At 43.0% G+C, this 20131-nt stretch overlaps 1 protein-coding gene across 1 annotated transcript in view; it reads right to left on the reverse strand.

Moving 5' to 3' along the window:
* The window catches only part of LRWD1 (leucine rich repeats and WD repeat domain containing 1), a 34517-nt gene extending 14388 nt beyond the window's left edge, over window positions 1-20129 (reverse strand). Inside the window, exons 1-6 of the mRNA XM_063146617.1 lie at window positions 20047-20129; window positions 11273-11412; window positions 8834-9068; window positions 7473-7592; window positions 6681-6833; window positions 1724-1957 (exon numbers count right to left, since the gene is read on the reverse strand). Coding sequence (XP_063002687.1) covers window positions 1724-1957; window positions 6681-6833; window positions 7473-7592; window positions 8834-9068; window positions 11273-11352 — 822 coding nt within the window. The 5' untranslated portion in view covers window positions 11353-11412; window positions 20047-20129. The remainder of the gene's footprint in view (window positions 1-1723; window positions 1958-6680; window positions 6834-7472; window positions 7593-8833; window positions 9069-11272; window positions 11413-20046) is intronic.
* Window positions 20130-20131: the final 2 nt, after the last annotated feature.

Consider the following 20131-nt stretch of genomic DNA (forward strand, 5'->3'; position numbering starts at 1 on the left):
ATAAATACATAAAAATAAATGAATGGATGACGGGAGACTTTCCGACATTCCAGGTTTGGTTTTCCCCAAGCCTTGTCCAGACTGTTGGCTGGGAAACAGGACAGAGGCATGACAAGAAAAAGGTGGGACGCACCTTGCTCTTCCTCCCACAACCAATTTTCCACGCTGCTCAAATTGGCCTGTCTCACTTTGGCTTGCTTTCTGAAGGAGGGGAAGGGGCTGTTGAGGTGGTGCGTGGAAAAAGAGAAAGAAATGACCGGCCATTTGTCTTGGGTAAAACTGAACATGTCGACAGGGTAAAAGATTGGTCCCTACAGCAGAATCTCCCATCTCCATCTGTCTATCTGTAAGCCAGAACAGGGAAGGAGGAGGAGGAAGGCACATTTTGACTGTGGGACGCTGACCATCTTACTAGATTCATCGCAGTCCAACTTTAATACTTCAGGCTTATGAGTGTATGAAGCTGTCAGACTATAACTCCACCTAGCCCAGTCTTGTCTACTCTGGCTGGCAGCAGCAGTCCAAAATCTGCACCAGAGGTCCGTCTCATCCCTGCCTCCTGAGGACTCTTAGCTGGAGTTGGCAAAAACTGAATCAGAGTCCTTCGTCATGCAACGCATGTGCGCGGGCAATGAATTATGGCCTTTTATTTCCTCAAGTAGCTTGAGAAAGTGCTCATGTGCTTCCAGAGACAAGAGTTTGAAAGAAGTTAACTAAAACGTACTGGGGGTGTGGGGGAGTATATTCCCACTCTCCCAAGCTGGGAGAGTGGGCATCCAAATGGCAGATGCAGTTCAATGTAAGGAAGTGTAAAGTGATGCACACTGGGGCAACCCCCCCCCCAAACTTCAAATATAACTTGAAGGGTTCTGAGCTGGCGGATACCGAACAAGAGAGAGAGATTTGGGTTGTGGTGGACAGCTTGATGAAAATGTCAAGCCAGTGTGCGGCAGCTGTAAAGAAGGCAAACCTCATGTTGGGCATTATAAGGAAATTAATTAATAAACTGGCAGTATCATACCGCCTTTATACAAGTCTATGGTCTGACCACACTTAGAATACTGTGTACGGTTCTGGTCACCACACCTAAAAAAGGATATTATAGAGCTGGAAAAAGTGCAGAAAAGGGCAACTCAAATGATGAAGGGGGCTGCAGCGTCTCCCCTACGAGGGAAGGTTACAACAGCTGGGATTGTTTAGCTTGGAGAAAAGGAGGCTGAAGGGAGACATGATAGAGGTGTACAAATGTATGCATGGTGTGGAGAAGGTGGATAGGGAGAATTTTTTTTCCTTTTCCCATAATACTAGAACCAGGGGTCATTCCATGAAGCTGATAGATGGGAGATTCAGGACAAATAAAAGGAGGTACTTTTCCCACACAGCACATAGTTAAACTATGGATTTCGCTCCCCCAAGATGTGGTGATGGCCGCCAATTTGGATGGCTTTAAAAAGGGGGTGGAGAAATTCTTGGAAAAGAAGGCTATCAATGGCTACTAGCCCTGACGGCTACGTGCTACCTCCAGTATCCAAGGCAGTAAGCCTGTATTTGCCAGTTGCTGTTGCATCATTTCCTGCTTTGCTGGTCCCTGGCTGATGGATGGCTGCTGTGTGAGCAGAGCGCTGCACTAGATGGACCTTCGGTCTGATCCAACATGTTTTTATGTTCTTATATTAATTTGAATAGGATTGTTTATCAGAGAATGCCTTTGCAGAGTTCTGACCTTAGCAGTGACCTTTTTTTCTGTCTCTGCAGTATTTTCCATAGTTTCTTCTTCCTTGTCTTCCTCTTCCTCTTCTTCCTCTTCCTCCTCCTTCTCCTCTTCATTGTCGTCATCGTCATCGTCATCATCTTCCTCCTCCTCCTCCTCCTCCTCCATTGTTTCTCCCATTTCAGAAGCGGGCTTATCTTCCTGATTTATCAGTGAAGTCAAAAATTCCTCTGCAATCATTTTCACCTAATAGAAGAAGATAATGTCACATTTTAGGTGCAGGAAAGAAACAATTTTCAATGAGCGGATTCATACATCACACTAACCCCAGACTGAGAATAAGTTACACCGTATCTATACTAGTGGGTCTACACTTGGATTGGCCTTCTGGAAATTCCGTTCTTCGATCTCCCACACAGACACTCATTTCTGATTTTGCGGAGTTGTTGTTAGCAGAAGGCTGTGTTAAAAGAGCGAGAAGGTATTTTTATGATGGAATGTTTGTGAGTTATGTTCCTTGAAGAAGAGTTCCAGGAGTTATCATACTTGTTACTCATCTTCTGAGAGATTCCATTATATGGAATGATAAAGCAATTTCTGAAAACATCTCTAACTGTTGCAGTGAGCGCTTCCTTCCAATATTTTGTATTATGGGATACAAGGAGAGACCAGTGAAAAGCTTTCACAGAGAGGAAAGAAGAGGGGCTGGATGAAGAGTAAAGGTTGTTCTTCCTTTTGGTCCTCTTTCCATTCTCCCCCCACAGCCTGCACTTTCTGACCCCATCTCCTTCCATTCCACCTCATTAGGTCCTATTGGGGGGGCAGAAACTGAGCTCTAATAATGCACAATAATCCCCTCTCCCACCATTTAAACCCCAAGCTGAAGGGGAACAAGTGGCCAGGCATTTAGAAATCTTCCCTTCAGTGGCTGGCTGCAGGTTCAGACCTTTGCACTGCTTTCAGCGGAAAACGTTTGCCGGCAGCATGCATGTGCAGTCCTTAGATCCTACTGGTCTTACTACACCATGGCCAGTTCGCCCAATTACCGCAGCCTGCCGTGGCTTATTTAAGCCACAGTGAGTTGCAGTGCATGCCAGTGGACATTTTTAATATTCAGCCTCCTGTGGGGGCTGCTATGCCTTGCCTACGCAACAACCCCCGACTCCTGGGTTTGGATGATACGGTAAATAGTGGCAATCCCCCACTAGGGTTTGAATATTCAAAATTATTTTTTTTGCATACACAGCAATCCACCATGGCTTAAGCAGCAATGCAACCCAACTGGCTCTACCACATAGGGGTACATTCCGTTTGCATACCTCATCAAGAATAATCAGGGTCTGTCCTTATAGTTCTCATGCATATTTTTCCAAACCAATGTCTTTGAATTCAGGGTATGGTGCGAGAAGGCTTAAAATTCTCCCATTACAACTTTCCAGAAAGCTTTTCTGGGAAGTTAATTCTTAAGTTTAAAAGTCTTTAAAGGCAATTCAGATGCAAATCAAAACTGCAAACAGCTTTGTAGAAAGACATCCCACGAACTAGGGAGAAGGAAGTGTCAAAGGGAGTAGAAATACTCAAAGTGGAAAATAATATGGAGTATCAAGAGCCTTAGAGCTACTTTGTTGGGTAGTATTTTGAACCCCCAGCTGCTGAGTGCACAACCAGCCACACATTATACCTGTGAGATTATGAAGAAACTTGTGTCATACCCAGGCACAGGCAAAGGAACCTGTAGAAAGTTACTTCACATTTGCAGAAGAGGCAGATACAGTAGTTATCCAAGAACATACAAATTATTGTTGAAACAAATTTAACAGTCTTATCTCATTAATGATATCACTAAATTCCTTCCGGCTCCCACTAGCTCTGAGCTTCACAGCCTCAAACTCTCTTCATTCATTCCTAAACCTCACTGAATCTAACTTCTTCCAACTACTCTGAATCCCCTCAACTCCCCTCAAGAAATTTCAAGCTCCCTAGAATGTATTTATTATCTGTTGCTTTTAGCCATAACAATAATAGAAAAGAAACTCTGAGGAAATAGATAAGGCTGCAAAAATGCCATCATGCATGCCGTGGACTACTGCAACGTGCCCTGAATCAGACTTCCACAACCTGGCACCCTCCAGTTGCTGTAGACTTCAGTGCTTCCTCAGTCTCAGCCTGTGTGGCTCAGGGTCAGAAATCTAATGGGATCTAACTTTAAAGTAGAGAAATGGAAACGTCACTTGCCTATTCACAAGTTTGGCTGAAACATTTCTATTTGAGAAGCCATTTGATGGCCTTGAATGAACACAATTCAATACTTTCATGATGTTTTATTGTTTGCCGCTGGGCTGATTTTAACTTTTGATATGTTTTTATTCTCATTTTACTATTATTTATGTCGTGATGATAATAATACATGCTGGGATCAAAAGGCAGGGTTTAAAAGTCGAACGAAATACAAAAGGATAACCTAATTCAATTTTTGCAAGGAATTTATACATATTTTTTAGCTACCATATAAACATTATCCGTATGAAACAACCAATAGTAAGCTTTCTTTTTGAAAACTGGTATTTGCCGTAACCAAAATAGCTTCATTAACTCTGGATTCCCTGTCACCCAACCGAATGGATTACTACTAAGTAATGGCATCAAAATGGCAGCACTACAAACCAAGAAAAAAAAGCAAAACCAGGAGTAAAACAAGGGCAAGGGATCCTTTTTCTTTTTTTTCCTATTTATGTATTAGACCAGGTAGCAATTTTATCTGGGACAGTTGTCAGAAATTTATCAGGATAAAGGGAACAAAACAGGAAGTTATAAAAGAAAGCCCTGCCTCTTGCATCACAATTATAAATGCAGGTTTCATAATTTTAAGATAACATCCTCTCAAGCTATGGAAGGGGTGGGTTCTACCCTCTCTTTCAAATCCTCTTCTAAATGTACTTTGGACACTAGACCCATTTGAAACCTTCAAGGAATTAGTAGTTTGTGAACCGCCCAGAGAGCTTCGGCTATTGGGCGGAATAAAAATGTAATAAATAAATAGTTTCTAAGGAACACTAAAAATGAAATAAAGACGCAAGTGGGTTATGCGTGTATGTGTGTGTCTATCTGTCCTCTTTCAAGGAGCAAACTCAAGAGGAAACAGATCCTCTGAAAAGAGAAAAGGGCAAAAAAGTTGGGAATAAACTCATACACACATAAAGCAGCAGATTCAGAGATCTAGCATATAAGTAATGGGAACAAACAGAGAAAGGAAAACTTGTTCTAAAATGTACATCCATGTATCTTATAACTAAAACATTCAGCTTCACACCAGATAAATGGTTTTTAAGAGACCTAGTTTTTCCTTTGTGTTCAAATTCAAAATACACACGCATCTATAAAACAAGACTTCAAGATGTAGAGCATCTTTTAAAGAAACTGCTGAAGAGGATTCCTCTTTAGTCTCTTCTCTGCTAGGGCCAGCTGGCCTTAAGAGATCCCCAAATCAGCACACATCCATTGGAAGTCTCTTAGCTAGTTGTTCTTGCAAATTTGATACCTCTAATACTGCAAGATTCAACTGAATAATTTTTTGGGCTATTTTCAAGAGAAACAGAATCGAAAGAGAATGCTCTCTACGTTAATAAACTTACCACTTCTTTTTCTTGCATTCCAAAAGTGATAGGACAGATAGGAAATGCTCTGTTTCAGTGCTGCAGCCTTAGACTCCAGGTTGCCTAAATGGCACAAGTACGCAGGTTTTTCCTGAGACTTTACTCTGGTCCCACTGCTTGTTTTGCAATCTCTCCAAAGGCCAAAAAGTTACCTGGGAAATCTTGATCCTTTCTATCTCCAGCTACCTTCCTTTTCAGTTGTAGGAGTAAATTTGCCAAGCAAGAAAAAGGGGCCACATGGCCCTCTTTTCTGATGTTAATTTTAAGAGCCTAGAGACACACATAACATTAAACCAGCCCCACTGGTTGCCAGCTAAATATTCTTAAGTCTGGTGTGCTGACTTCCTCCTTGTAACACAATGGCCACTTGGCTGAGTTTCAAGATAATAGGGGCTGGTCAAACATGTGCTACAACCTCAATAAAATCTTTTTAAAAGCTGCCTGGGGTTGACTGACCTTGAAGAAATTGTGATGTTTCATTTATTTTCTTCAGGAATGCCACTTAGGTTTGTGGGCTGGTGAGTGCATGTTCAGCCATACAGTCACTGGCTGCCAGACACTAAACAAGGCAGGCAGCATATCTTTCTTGGATGAAGTTATGAGTAGGCACATTTTTAAGTTGCACAGAACTCTTCGTCAGGTAAAATGCCTGTCTAACGTAGACTGGCGCTTTCTGCATTTATAAAGACTACGTCATGCTGATATAAACATTGAGTTGTACCCATTACAAAGAATGCAAGGTTTTTTATAGCACAAATCCTAAATACATTTGCAGCGATAGCTGGTTGTTCCACAGTTAGGCGCTCTTAAATCTACTGGTATCAACGAGTTTAGGCACGCCAAACTCTACATAGGACTGGGCTGCCAACGTACTTATCACTGCAACTAAAATCTATATGCAATATCAAGACTGCAAGGCTAAACGCCCCTGGAAAAAAGTTCTCCTGCCTTTTTAGCAGTCTAACAGATCAGCCACTTAAACTTTTAAATCAAGTCAAGCCTTTTACAAGACCGCCCTTTTGTCATGCTCAGGGAGCATTAACATAAATCAACAGAACACAAAAAGGGGTCAGCGGAAGAGTCTTCCCTATACTAAACAGAAAAATGTAGAGAATGTGGGGGAGGGGGATTTTAGGGTGAATGAGCTGTCTTTTTATTTTCTGTTATTTATTTATCTACGTAGCTGGAAAAAGATGCATTTATTGGAAACAACCATGAATGGAAAAGAACTCTAAACTCAATTAATCAAGACTCTATTTGCTGCTTGAAACTACAATATATAAAAGGCTGCAGAGGATCAATGAGGCTGAATTTACCCTCCATCGGGTGAACTCGCTGAGAGAGCTGGGTCCGTATGCGACATGGGTTTGTGCAGACCTGATGAACTTTTTCCTGATTGATTTCAACTGCTCGGGAGATAATGCTTTCGGTAACTGATTCCGGAAATTTTTCCCCCAGTGAGCAGAGACCTAGATGAAGAAAGAAGCATAATTGAACTTCTTTGAAAACACAACACGCAGGATAATCTCCTGTTCTGACTTTGCAATATATGAACTTACTCAAAGCGTTGGAGATTGTTTAGCTGAGGGCCTGCTTAAATTGCCCTCACCAGTTGAGATGGGTAGCTTCTAGAGACAGGATCTTTTCTACAGTTGCACTGAGGGAAAACAATACCCAGGCATAGCCTCCATTGCTGTCTTTTTGGCACCAACTGAAAATGTTTTTACTTGGTCATATTTTGGGCAATTGTTCCATCTCCAAATATTTTTATTATGTTTTGAGGAATGAAACCTTTCAACGATAAAATTACAAAAATAAACAAACAATATACAGAAAATAGAAGAATTAAGAGATTGTAGAGTCGTCAGCAACGGTTTCTTTTTTTTTAAAAAAAACATAATTTAATTTGCCTGTTTTATTGCATTTTTACTCATCTTATTTTCATTTTAATTCATTGCAACTATCTGAGTAGTAGTGGGACACCTGGATATAATTTCTTAAAATAAGTACATGTCTTTGTTGTCAAGCATAGTGGATATAAAAGGGGAAGAAAAGAGAACAAGCCTTTGGGCACTAATGAAAGAAGTCATCATCATCATATGTCTTACCCTACTGGTCAGCTCTCGGCTATTGATAACTCTCACGTGATTGGCCAGCTTGGTGATGTCCTTGCCATTCAATTGCCGGAGATTTTGGAGTAGAAACATGACTTTATAGTCATCGTTGGGCTGGAGAAGAAGAAAAAAGGAAAAGGGAGAGGTCATGAAAGAAATCCTTTAAGTTTGTGATACAAACCCCTATATTCCAATATAGCCCAACAGCGCCATCTAGAGTGTCTCGGATTTGGCACTCCTGCTGAGAAAGCCACGGCCTGGATCTTTGTCTTAATCCCACATTCCCAATGTAAACTCTTTTTTACAATAACCCTACTGATCTTAACTGGCTAGCTCTTTCATAATGGGCCTGGTTCAAATGACACTTCAGGCTCTGTGCTTAACAAAACTGTGGTTCTCTGGGGTTAGCACTCACCACAAGCTGTGCTATTGCACACACAACACTTTAAGCCACGGTTAGAGCCGCTAACCCTGCTGCAGTCGGTCCAACTGTGGTTAGTGAGTGAGCAGAGGTGCCAGGGACTGAAACTCAGACCTTCTGCACGCAAAGACTGGGTCGTGGCCCCATCTGGAGAACAATAGGTTGGTGAAGATTGAAGGGAGACATGATAGCACTCTTCAAATACTTAAAAGGTTGTCACACAGAGGAGGGCCAGGATCTCTTCTCGATCCTCCCAGAGTGCAGGACACGGAATAATAGACTCAAGTTAAAGGAAGCCAGATTCCAGCTGGACATCAGGAAAAACTTCCTGACTGTTAAGAGCAGTACAACAATGGAATCAGTTGCCTGGTGAGGTTGTGGGCTCTCCCACACTAGAGGCCTTCAAGAGGCAGCTGGACAACCATCTGTCAGGGATGCTTTAGGGTGGATTCCTGCATTGAGCACAGGGTTGGACTCGATGGCCTTGTAGGCCCCTTCCAACTCTGCTATTCTATGATTCTATGAATTAGATGATAAACTTTCAGAGCAATGTTCTTAAATATCTTTGTACAGCATCTAGTTATTACCAGTGGAGACTAGTGGTTCCGATTCCGTTGAGTATGTAAATCCATTCTGGGTTTCAGTCAGAACCAGCTAGAACTCTAAAGGAGATATCCCAGGTGGTGAAACCTATCTCTAAAATGGGCTCAGCAGCTTGGAAAAGCGCCTTTAGAGTTCTGGCTAAAACCCAGAATGGATTCAGAGTCTCACCGAATCAGAGCCACCAGCTTCCACTGGTTATTGCAGGGGCTTTGTAATTAATACCTAGCGTTACTCTTATTAAACCTTTTCCGATATAAAAAGTGTGACAAACGTATTGTCCCATCAAGTCTGGAAACGCACATCCAGGGTGTCAGCTGCCAAATATACTCACTGTCAGGTATACATTGTTCACATAAGTCAGCTCCTCCAGCTGCGGGAACTGCTGCAGGGCTGTCACATCTTCCAGGTGGTTGTTGTCGCAGTTTAAGACGCGGAGATTTGGCAGACTGAGGTTGTCAGGCAGCCGCTCCAGCACATTGTCAGAGAGGTCAAGTTCTTGGAGGTGGCGGAGGTGAGAAAATAACTGGGGTTCCAAGTCTTCTGTTGTTATTTGCAATCTGGACAAGCTGGGGAGGGTGGGAAAAGTTTCTACCGTTGAGACCCGTGTCGTCAAACACTTTGCAGCACCACGCTAAGAAATCCCGAGAGTGGAAACTTCAGGCTCATTGGGATGGAACACCTCTCACAGTGGTTAATTTGTTAATTAGAAGTTAATTTTAATGAGGCTCAGCAAGGTGCAGTGCCCCCACCAGCCTCGTTTTCAACACTAAGGTCTAGCCCATAAAATCTAAAATAAAAATTAATGTAACTATACTGTACATTCACTTTTAACTGAATGACTACTTATCTTTATTTTATATTTTGGAGATTTTGCTGTTATTTTAATTGCAGTCCATATTTTATTGTTTCACAACTTTATCTTGCAAGCCTCCTTGAAGAGGAGGAAGGAAAGGAACCTCTCGTGCAAGCACTGAGTCATTGCTGACTCTTGGAGGGACGCCAGCTTTCGCTGACGTTTTCTTGGCAGGCCTTATAGTGGGGTGGTTTGCCGTTGCCTTCCCCGGCCGTGATTCCCTTTCCCCCAGCTAACTGGGTACTCATTTTACCGACCTCGGGAGGATGGAAGGCTGAGTCGACCTGAGCCGGCTGCCTGAAACCAGTTTCCGCTGGGATCGAACTCAGGCTGTGGGGAGAGTTTCGGCTGCAGAAACTGCTGCTTTACCGCTCCCCACATCCCGTCAGCCAAATCCAGCCCCCATGGTCCCCAGATGGCCACGTCCTTTTCTCCTGACCACCCCACCTTTTCCACGAACCACCAATGTTTTGATGGTTCCCGGTCTCCTGTGCAGTTTTGTTCCCCTTCTGTAAGGCTGAAATGCCTCTCATAAGGCTTCGTTCCTGGCAGTAAGAGCTTTAAACCACAATGTGCTGGTATTTTTTTTTTATTTCTAGCCCCGCCCTCTTGCCTTTGGCCCCACCCACCAGAGTTGAATTCGGTCCTGGAGCTGAAAGAGGAGCCCCAGACTTCCTCCACAGGCAAAATCTATGTTCCCGTAGTGGTAGACCCTGGACAGTTAAGGCCAGATGTCGTTCGTGAATTTATCAAGCTCTCATGAAATAATCGAACTACAACCTAAACCGGAAAAAGTCGGTAGTTGAAAATGTGACAGTCTATTTATAGGCATGATGGGTAATAAGAACCTCTCATGTTCAAAGGGCGTATGATGTTAAATAGTATTTACGGTGTGGTGGGCAATAGCAGGGGAGGGTAATTTGCCTTTATGCCCTAGTTGTGGGCTTCCGGCTGTCATCCAGTTGGTTACTGTGGGAAATGGCATGGTGGACTTGATGGACCCTTGGTCTGATGAAGCAGGGCTCTTGTGAAGTGAGGCCCACTTACTTAGCATAGTATCAGTCTCAAATTGAAACTATAGGGTGTTTTTTTAAAAAACTATAACAAGTTTATTGAATTATAACCACTGTCCCCTTGAAAAGTATATAAAGCATTGCAACCGAACAACAACAAAAAAGGACAGTGAAGACACTCATGTTCTGGTCTCATGGGGTGAATAGTTCTTGTTCAGTAGCATGTGTTACGCATGTTAAATGGTATTAACATTTAAAGCCCTAAACGGCTTGGGGCCAGGCTATCTGAAGGAACGCCTCCTCCCATATGTACCTGCCCAGACCCTAAGGACATCCTCAGGGGTCCTTCTCCGCGAGCCCCTGCCAAAGGAAGTCAGGCAGGTGGCTACCAGGAGCAGGGCGTTTTCTGCTGTGGCACCCCAGCCGCAGCAGAATGAGCTCCCTAAGGAGGTTCGCTTGGCACCTACATTATATGCTTTTAGACGCCAGGTGAAGACCTTTTTATTCTCCCAGCATTTTAACAGTCTATAAATAAATTTTAGCTTGGTGTTTTAAATTCGTAATTTTGCATTGCTGCTGTTTTTATCTGGTTAAGCTTTTATATTGTATTTTATATTATGGTTTTATACTGTTGTTTTGTTTTGAATTGTCTTAAATTTGTAAACCGCTCAGAGAGCTTCGGCTATGGGGCGGTATAGAAATGCAATAAATAAATAAATGCTTGCGCAGTTTTACATTTTTGTGATTTATTTTAATTTACCCAAACCTCATGCCCTACTAAATTTATATGAGTTTAGCAATATTGTGATCACTTAAACAAAATGAACTTCTAAAAGCTAACTTACCTTTTATTTAAAAATTGAGGGAGACCTCTGCGTTTTTAAATAGATATGACTACACTTACTTCAGAGTTTTGATTTTTCGCAGCCTTGTAGATTTGGGCACGGCTCTTTCCAACAAAAGTTCTGTAGTTATTTTGGACATTTTTAATTTCTTCTAGTTGTCAGCAAAACCAAAGTTGTCTGATGTTGTTCCAAAACCTTCCTAGTGGGGGGAAAAACAGTAATTAAGAGGACTGCCTAAATGTTGTTCCAATGAAAGATTCAGTTTGCAAACTAAACATCTGATATTGCCAAAATACACAGTCACCATGTTATGAAACTGATCAACTATCTGATCTTTATCTTCTTTTGAAAACTCAGAAGGCAGTCGTAGGGTTAGTGAAAAATAATAGTTGTCATTTGTCTGAGGATAAGCTATGTCGCCAGGTAGAACAGTTTGAGTCAAGGACTGAGATTTTAGACAGCGAAATTCCTACTATTACATAATCCATGAAAATACAACAGGTAAAGGAGAATTTTATGTTAGGGATGTAGTATATTTATATGTTGGAGACATCATCAATTCCACAGGAGCTAACAAATGGATTCCCATGTATATATCATGTAGCTAGTTAACCTTACAGTTGCTTCATGTTGTCAAAGATAAAAATCCACTTTGGTTGTAAGGCAACTCTTGTTTTATTGAGCGTAATACAGCTGTATGGAGAAAGCCCTACAGACTAAAGAACTTCTCAACTGGCAGTGTGAAAAGCAGGTATTAACATATACCTATTAGCATCTTAGCAGTTAGCAAAGTTCTAAAACAAAACAAAGGCAGATGAAAGAAAACTAGAATGTCAAGTTACATTTGCTTGGCAGGAAAGGCTTTGGCCTGCAGCGGGATGGGTGATTACATGTGGATGCTGTCTGCTATGGATTATTCAGTGTCCATAATAAAAATGTCATACCTTGAATTGTACCAAACAAGAAAGTTAACTATGATCTTTTTTTTTTTAATTACTAAATGTTTTATTGAAAGATTTTTTTTTTTTTAAAAAAGGGGGGGGGTTCCCCATTGCCCTTTTCTTCTCTTTCCCCAACCCTAAAACATTAGGCTTCCTTTGCATTGCCACAATTCCCTCTCATAGTCCTACACATATGACAAAAAAAGAGAAGGGAAAAACCACGCAAAACAAAGCATAACGCGCAAGTGAGTTAGTAGCTGCTTTGGTAGTTATCCACTCAGGCTAGGATTTATTCTCTTCACCACAGATTCATCATGCTTCCCAAAACCGGAGCGAACACAAGTAAGAACTCATTATTGAATCTACTCAGTGGCACTGATGACGGCAAAGAAGCAACTTTTCTCTGTCATACTGCATGCAGCAGAGCTTTTCCTAGTGGTTCGTGATCTTTTAAAGTCAGGAACGGAGGGTGATGTGGTTGAATCTCTGCTGGCACAGTGTGACACAGGCAGCTGGTTAGCTATTGTGTGAACAGAACACTGGACCAGAAGGTCTAATCCAGCAGCGCTCTTCTTATGTTTGCCAGACATTAAAGACAAAATTGCTTGTATCCATTACGACTTAGATTCCGCAGTGGTACAAATCCATCCATAAGGTTGTCCAGAGCACTGTCTGGTCCCACAGTGTTGGATAAATTTCACGTGGTTTGGCTGACCACGTGTTTGCTCGACCCTCATGGAAGCTTACATCTGTCAAGGAGGAAATAGCTGATTAGGTCCAAGAAGTAGTAGTTCCTCTGGAATGGAGAAATCAGCCAGTTAACACAATTGCTCCTGAGCATCCTCTCCTGCTGAGTGGAGTCAAATAAATTCCCTGGCTGATCAGGGAGCTGAGGGTGACGAAATGACTGGGATGTTGACTAGAAGGACATTGACAAAAATCTGGAAACAAGTCCAATTGAGCACTGCTAGAGCCCATTTGAAAGCTTACTCATTGACAGTGAGGGTGGGGGGGTGAAGAAATTGCACTTCACCACCTCTGATCTGCACAGTCGCCTAACAGAGCTTCTTCAGGTGGTCAAAGGTCCATTGTGCTCTGGCTTGTCAGATAAAACTGTGGACCGTGCAATAACCTGCTGTGACCAATTTGCACAAACGTTTACAAATAAAATTGATCAGATCTGTGCCAGCTTGGATACCATAGTTGGTACAGGTGACACATGTCCAGCAGATGTAACCTTGACCTCTACTTGTCCAGTTGTAACGGATACTTTTCCCATATGTGGACAGGATCTTTGCAGAGGTGAGGCCTGCCACTTGTGTGCAGGGCCCTTGCTCTTTCTGGCGTTAAAAGTAGCCACGATAAGTAAGACCAAGTGGGTAAGAGTACTGGTAAAAGCCTCTTTATGGAATGGTATGATTCTGTCTTGCCTAAAAGAAGTGGTGGCAAGACCTCTGTTGGCACCACCATCCTGTTGGAGGTTTTGAGGGATTTCAAAATCACGCTGGAGCCCCTTGTCAGGAGCAGCTCAGGATTCATAAAATCATAGAATAGTAGAGGTGGAAGGGGCCTATAAGGCCATTGAGTACAATCCCCTGCTCAATGCAGGAATCCACCTTAAAGCATCCCTGACAGATGGCTGTCCAGCTGCCTCTTTAAGGCCTCTGCTGTGGGAGAGCCCACAACCTCCCTAGGCAATTGGTTCCATTGTCATACTGCTCTAATAGTCAGGACTTTTCCTGATATCCAGCCGGAATCTGGCTTCCTGTCACTTGAGCCCATTATTCCGTGTCCTGCACTCTGGGAGGATCAAGAAGAGATCCTGGCCCTCCTCTGTGTGACAACCTTTCAAGTATTTGAAGAGTGCTCTCATGTCTCCCCTCAATCTTCTCTTCTTCAGGCTAAACATGCCCACTTTTTTCAGTCTCTTCTGATAGGGCTTTGTTTCCAGACCCTTGATCATCCTCATAGCCCTGCTCTGAATACGCTCCAACTTGTCTGCATCCTTCTTGAAGTGTGATGCCCAGAACTGGACGCAATACTCAAGATGAGGCCTAACCAAGGCCGAAGAGAGGGGAACCAGTACCTCGTGCGATTTGGAAGCTATACTTCTATTAATGCAGCCCAAAATAGTATTTCCTTTTTTGCAGCCACATCACACTGTTGGCTCATATTCAGCTTGTGATCTACAACAATTCCAAGATCCTTCACGTTTGTCGTATTGCTGAGCCAAGTATCCCCCATCTTGTAACTGTGCCTTTAGTTTCTATTTCCTACATGTAGAACTTGGCATTTATCCCTATTAAATTTCATTCTGTTGTTTTCAGCCCAGCGTTCCAGCCTATCAAGATCACTTTGAAGTTTGTTTCTGTCTTCCAGGGTATTAGCTATCCCACCCAATTTTGTGTCATCGGCAAATTTGATAAGCGTTCCCTGCACCTCCTCGTCCAAATCATTAATAAAAATGTTGAAGAGCACTGGGCCCAGAACTTAGCCCTGTGGTACCCCTCTCGTTACCTCTCCCCAGTTTGAGAAGGTGCCGTTGATAAGCACTCTTTGAGTCCGATTCTGTAGCCACCTGTGGATCCACCTAATAGTTGTTCCATCTAGCCCACTTTTACCTAGTTTGTTAATCAGAATATCATGGGGCAGTTTGTCAAAAGCTTTGCTGAAGATATATTATGTCCACAGCATTCCCACAGTCCACAAGGGAGGTTACCTGATCAAAAAATGAGATCAAATTAGCCTGGCAGGATTTGTTCGTCACAAATCCATTCTGGCTTCTAGTAATCACTGCATTGTTTTCAAGGTGCTTACAGTTTGTCTTCTTTATAATCTGCTCCAAAATTTTCCCAGGGATGGATGTCAGACTGACTGGTCTGTAGTCCCTAGGTTCCTCCTTTTTGCCCTCTTTGAAGATAGGGACTTTTGCCCTCTTCCAGTCATCCGGCATTTCACCCGTCTTCCATAATTTTGCAAAGATAATAGACAGTGGTTCTGAGAGTTATTCTGCTAGCTCCTTTATTACTCTAGGATGCAGTTCATTGGGCCCAGGAGGTTTGAACTTGTTCAGAAAAATTAAGTGTTCCTTGACCATTTGTTTATCAATCTCAAACTGCAATCATGTTCCTTTAGCTTGTACTTCACTTTTTCCAGGAGGGTCATAGGACCACTTTTGGGAGAAGACTGAGCCAAAGTAGAAATTGAGCACTTCTGCCTTTTCTTTGTCATCTGTTATCAATTTGCCATCCTCATTAAGCAGTTCAACTATATCTCTTTCCTCTTTCTTTTACTATTGACATATTTGAAGAAAGCCTTTTTATTGCTTTTAGCATCCCTCGGTAGTCTCAGCTCAAGCCTTCCTGACGCCATTTCGGCACTTGTGTGCTACCTGTGTGTACTCTTCTTTTGCGGCCTGGCCTTCCTTCCACTTTCTTTTTCTTTCTTTTTTTTACTGCTACTCACTTCTCTAAAACCAAGAGAAGCTTGGAACTCTTCTCAGCCACTCCTCTAAGGGGCAAAAGTGACATTTCATTGGCCTCGCCTTCTCAAGCTGGAGGAGAAACCCTATAGCGCCTCACAAACCCCAGTGTGTACCAGTGTTAACTTAAGAATGAAATGCATTCACTCAGTGGGGTTTATTCTCTTGTAAATGTGCTTAGGATAGCATCTTTATATTGCTTATAGCTTTGAGGAAGCATTATTATTGAGAGGTTTTTTTTAACATTTTAATTCAGGGTGGGCAACTTGGGCCAATTGCCGCCCCTCCCTGAACCCACCAGGGCCACAAAACTGCAACAACATTTTTGCTTTAAAACAAGTTATGCAAGGAAGATGCACCTCGTTTTAATGCACAACCTTGCTCACCGGAGTCTGATTTTGCTTTAAAACAAGGCGTACGCTCCCTACGCCCCTTGTTTTAAAACAAAAATGTTGCTTTTCTTCTTGCTACTGCTGAAATTCAGCGGCATGGCTGCAGCCTTTTAGGAGTAACGGGAGCTGCACATGGCCCAGGGCCCATGTCTTGCCCAACTGTTTTAACTGGTTTCTAAATTGTTACTGTGTAATTTTGATTTCTCTCAAATTTATGCTGCTTTTGAGTATAAATATTTAATAGAAAAGTGGAGCAGAAAAAAAACTATTTCTGTAATGTAGTACCATCCCTGTAACGGGACTGAGGGGCAAAAAAAAGGAGCAGTACTAGAGCCCATGACGACATGTAAAGAGAGCTTCGCATATTGGGCAGTATAAAAATTTAATAAATAAATAAAACAATAACAACATAATAGTAGTCTAGATTCTGAGAACATAAGATGAGCCATGCTGGTTCACACCAAATGTCCATCTAGTCCAGCGCTCTGTTCACACAGTGGCCATCTAACACACAAACAGGACACGTGTGTAACAGCACCCTCCTGCCCATGTTCCCCAGCAACTGGTGTACATAGGCTGGAGGTAGCACATAGCTATCAGGACTAGTAGCCATTGATAGCTCCCAACCCCCTTTTATAGCCATCCAAATTGGTGGCCATCACTACATCCTGTGGTAGTGAGTTCCATAGTTTAACTATGCACCGCGTTGCAGAAGTCCTTCCTTTTATCTGTCCTGAATCTTCCACCGTTCAGCCTCATGGGACGAGTCCACTGGTTTCTAGTCGTACCAGATTCCACCTTGAGTGCCATTTTTCTTGGTATAAAGGCAGGACACAAATCAAATAAATAAATCAGATACAGACACAAGAAAGGCGGATGGGTGAGATGCATGGAGGCTGGAATAAACAGGTTTTTAAGAACCTTTTCAACCAGCCTGCACATCGTTTCCAATCATTTCGTTATGATGTTGTACTTCGTTGAGTTGTTTGTGTTTTAGGATTCCTTATTGATTTTGCCCTGTGAGCAGATCCGAGTTTGTGGTAGATACGTCTATATATTTGGCAAGCAGGTCTAAGAGTTAGATACAAGAATCACAGGCAGGTCTTAACAGAAAAGCGGTGGATAATGTTTATATATTTGGCAGGCAGGTCTAAGAGTTAGATACAAGAATCATAGGCAGGTCTTAACAGAAAAGTGGTGGATAACGTCTATATATTTGGCAAGCAGGTCTAAGAGTTAGATACAAGAATCACAGGCTGGTCTTAATAGAAAAGCGGTGGATAATGTTTATATATTTGGCAGGCAGGTCTAAGAGTTAGATACAAGAATCATAGGCAGGTCTTAACAGAAAAGCGGTGGATAACGTCTATATATTTGGCAGACAGGTCTAAGAGTTAGATACAAGAATCTCAGGCAGGTCTTAACAGAAAAGCGGTGAGTAATGTTTATATATTTGGCAGGCAGGTCTAAGAGTTAGATTCAAGAATCTCAGGCAGGTCCTAACAGAAAAGCGGTGGATAACGTTTATATATTTGGCAGGCAGGTCTAAGAGTTAGATACAAGAATCTCAGGCAGGTCCTAACAGAAAAGCGGTGGATAACGTTTATATATTTGGCAGGCAGGTCTAAGAGTTAGATACAAGAATCTCAGGCAGGTCCTAACAGAAAAGCGGTGGATAACGTTTATATATTTGGCAGGCAGGTCTAAGAGTTAGATACAAGAATCACAGGCAGGTCTTAACCAAAAAGCGGTAGATAACGTTTATATATTTGGCAGGCAGGTCTAAGAGTTAGATACAAGAATCACAGGCAGGTCTTAACAGAAAAGCGGTGGATAACGTTTATATATTTGGCAGGCAGGTCTAAGAGTTAGATACAAGAATCTCAGGCAGGTCTTAACCGAAAAGCGGTGGATAACGTCTATATATTTGGCAGGCAGGTCTAAGAGTTAGATACAAGAATCACAGGCTGGTCTTAACAGAAGAGCAGTGAGTAATGTTTATATATTTGGCAGGCAGGTCTAAGAGTTAGATTCAAGAATCTCAGGCAGGTCCTAACAGAAAAGCGGTGGATAACGTTTATATATTTGGCAGGCAGGTCTAAGAGTTAGATACAAGAATCTCAGGCAGGTCTTAACAGAAAAGCGGTGGATAACGTCTATATATTTGGCAGGCAGGTCTAAGAGTTAGATACAAGAATCTCAGGCAGGTCTTAACCGAAAAGCGGTGGATAACGTTTATATATTTGGCAGGCAGGTCTAAGAGTTAGATACAAGAATCTCAGGCTGGTCTTAACAGAAAAGCGGTGGATAATGTTTATATATTTGGCAGGCAGGTCTAAGAGTTAGATACAAGAATCTCAGGCAGGTCTTAACCGAAAAGCGGTGGATAATGTCTATATATTTGGCAAGCAGGTCTAAGAGTTAGATACAAGAATCTCAGGCAGGTCTTAACCGAAAAGCGGTGGATAACGTCTATATATTTGGCAGGCAGGTCTAAGAGTTAGATACAAGAATCTCAGGCAGGTCCTAACAGAAAAGCGGTGGATAACGTTTATATATTTGGCAGGCAGGTCTAAGAGTTAGATACAAGAATCTCAGGCAGGTCTTAACCGAAAAGCGGTGGATAACGTCTATATATTTGGCAAGCAGGTCTAAGAGTTAGATACAAGAATCTCAGGCAGGTCTTAACTGAAAAGCGGTGGATAACGTCTATATATTTGGCAGGCAGGTCTAAGAGTTAGATACAAGAATCTCAGGCAGGTCCTAACAGAAAAGCGGTGGATAATGTTTATATATTTGGCAGGCAGGTCTAAGAGTTAGATACAAGAATCTCAGGCAGGTTTTAACAGAAAAGCGGTGAGTAATGTTTATATATTTGGCAGGCAGGTCTAAGAGTTAGATTCAAGAATCTCAGGCAGGTTTTAACAGAAAAGCGGTGGATAATGTTTATATATTTGGCAGGCAGGTCTAAGAGTTAGATACAAGAATCACAGGCAGGTCTTAACAGAAAAGCGGTGGATAACGTCTATATATTTGGCAGGCAGGTCTAAGAGTTAGATACAAGAATCACAGGCTGGTCTTAACAGAAAAGCGGTAGATAACGTTTATATATTTGGCAGGCAGGTCTAAGAGTTATGACCCACTTGAGATTCTTGTCGAATTTCTATTTCATTTCATAAATTCGCTTTTCAACTCCACTGATTTATTATTATTATCATTGATTATATTGATTTGCATCCCGCCTTTTGCCCAATGCTGGGCCTCAAGGCGGCCTTACAAAGTTAAACACATACATTTGGGGAGAGGGGGAAACGTAGTTTAAAATACACAACAAAATTATAAGACTTTATTGATGAAGTATTGAGGGGGTCTGTGTGGTGGTGGTGGGGGGGGAGAATGTCTGAAAGGGAAAATGGGCGGGAAAAATAGGAAAAATAGGACCCTCTTTCTGAGGTAAACCCTTTAAGTGGGGCTGGGGAAGGGGGTGTCTAAATACCCTTTTTTTAAAAGGATGTTATTGTCTCAGAACGGGGATAAGCGGGGACACGGGTTGGGGGGCGGCTGATTCCCCCTTGTCTTTTTTCTTCTTCTTCCCCTGAGGAGAATTTTATCTCCCCCCCACACCCTTAATGGCGAGGGGGAGGCTGGATTCTCTAGGGGGAAGAAAAGGCACAAGAGGGTGGGGAGTGTGTGTGGGGGGGGGGGGGGTTGAGGCTGGCATTTTGAGCAACGGCATCTTTAAAAGCGCCCGGGACCACGACTCCCATCATGCCCCGCGCGGCCCCGAGTATGGTTCCCCCTACAGGCAAGGCGCAAGGCGCTGCTGGGAAAGCGAGTCTTTCAGTCAAGGCAGGCGGCGGGGCCTTGAAGCGGGGTGGGGGGAGCCCGAGGCGGCGGCGGCGGCATTCCCCCGCCGCGGGCACGGTTCCTCGCCTCCCCGTTCGCCCTCCCCGGGGCCCCTTTCCTGGCGGGGCCCTCATCCGCCTCGGACCGCGGTGGGGGTGTTTTTATTTTTTTACCTCAGGCGGCGGCTGCCGTTGCTGCGGCTCGGCGGACCGGAAGCGCGGAGGGGGGCCCGGCCCACCCACCCACCGACCCACCGAC

The sequence above is a fragment of the Elgaria multicarinata genome, chromosome 22 (genome assembly GCF_023053635.1).
Source record: "Elgaria multicarinata webbii isolate HBS135686 ecotype San Diego chromosome 22, rElgMul1.1.pri, whole genome shotgun sequence".
Lineage (NCBI taxonomy): Eukaryota > Metazoa > Chordata > Lepidosauria > Squamata > Anguidae > Elgaria > Elgaria multicarinata.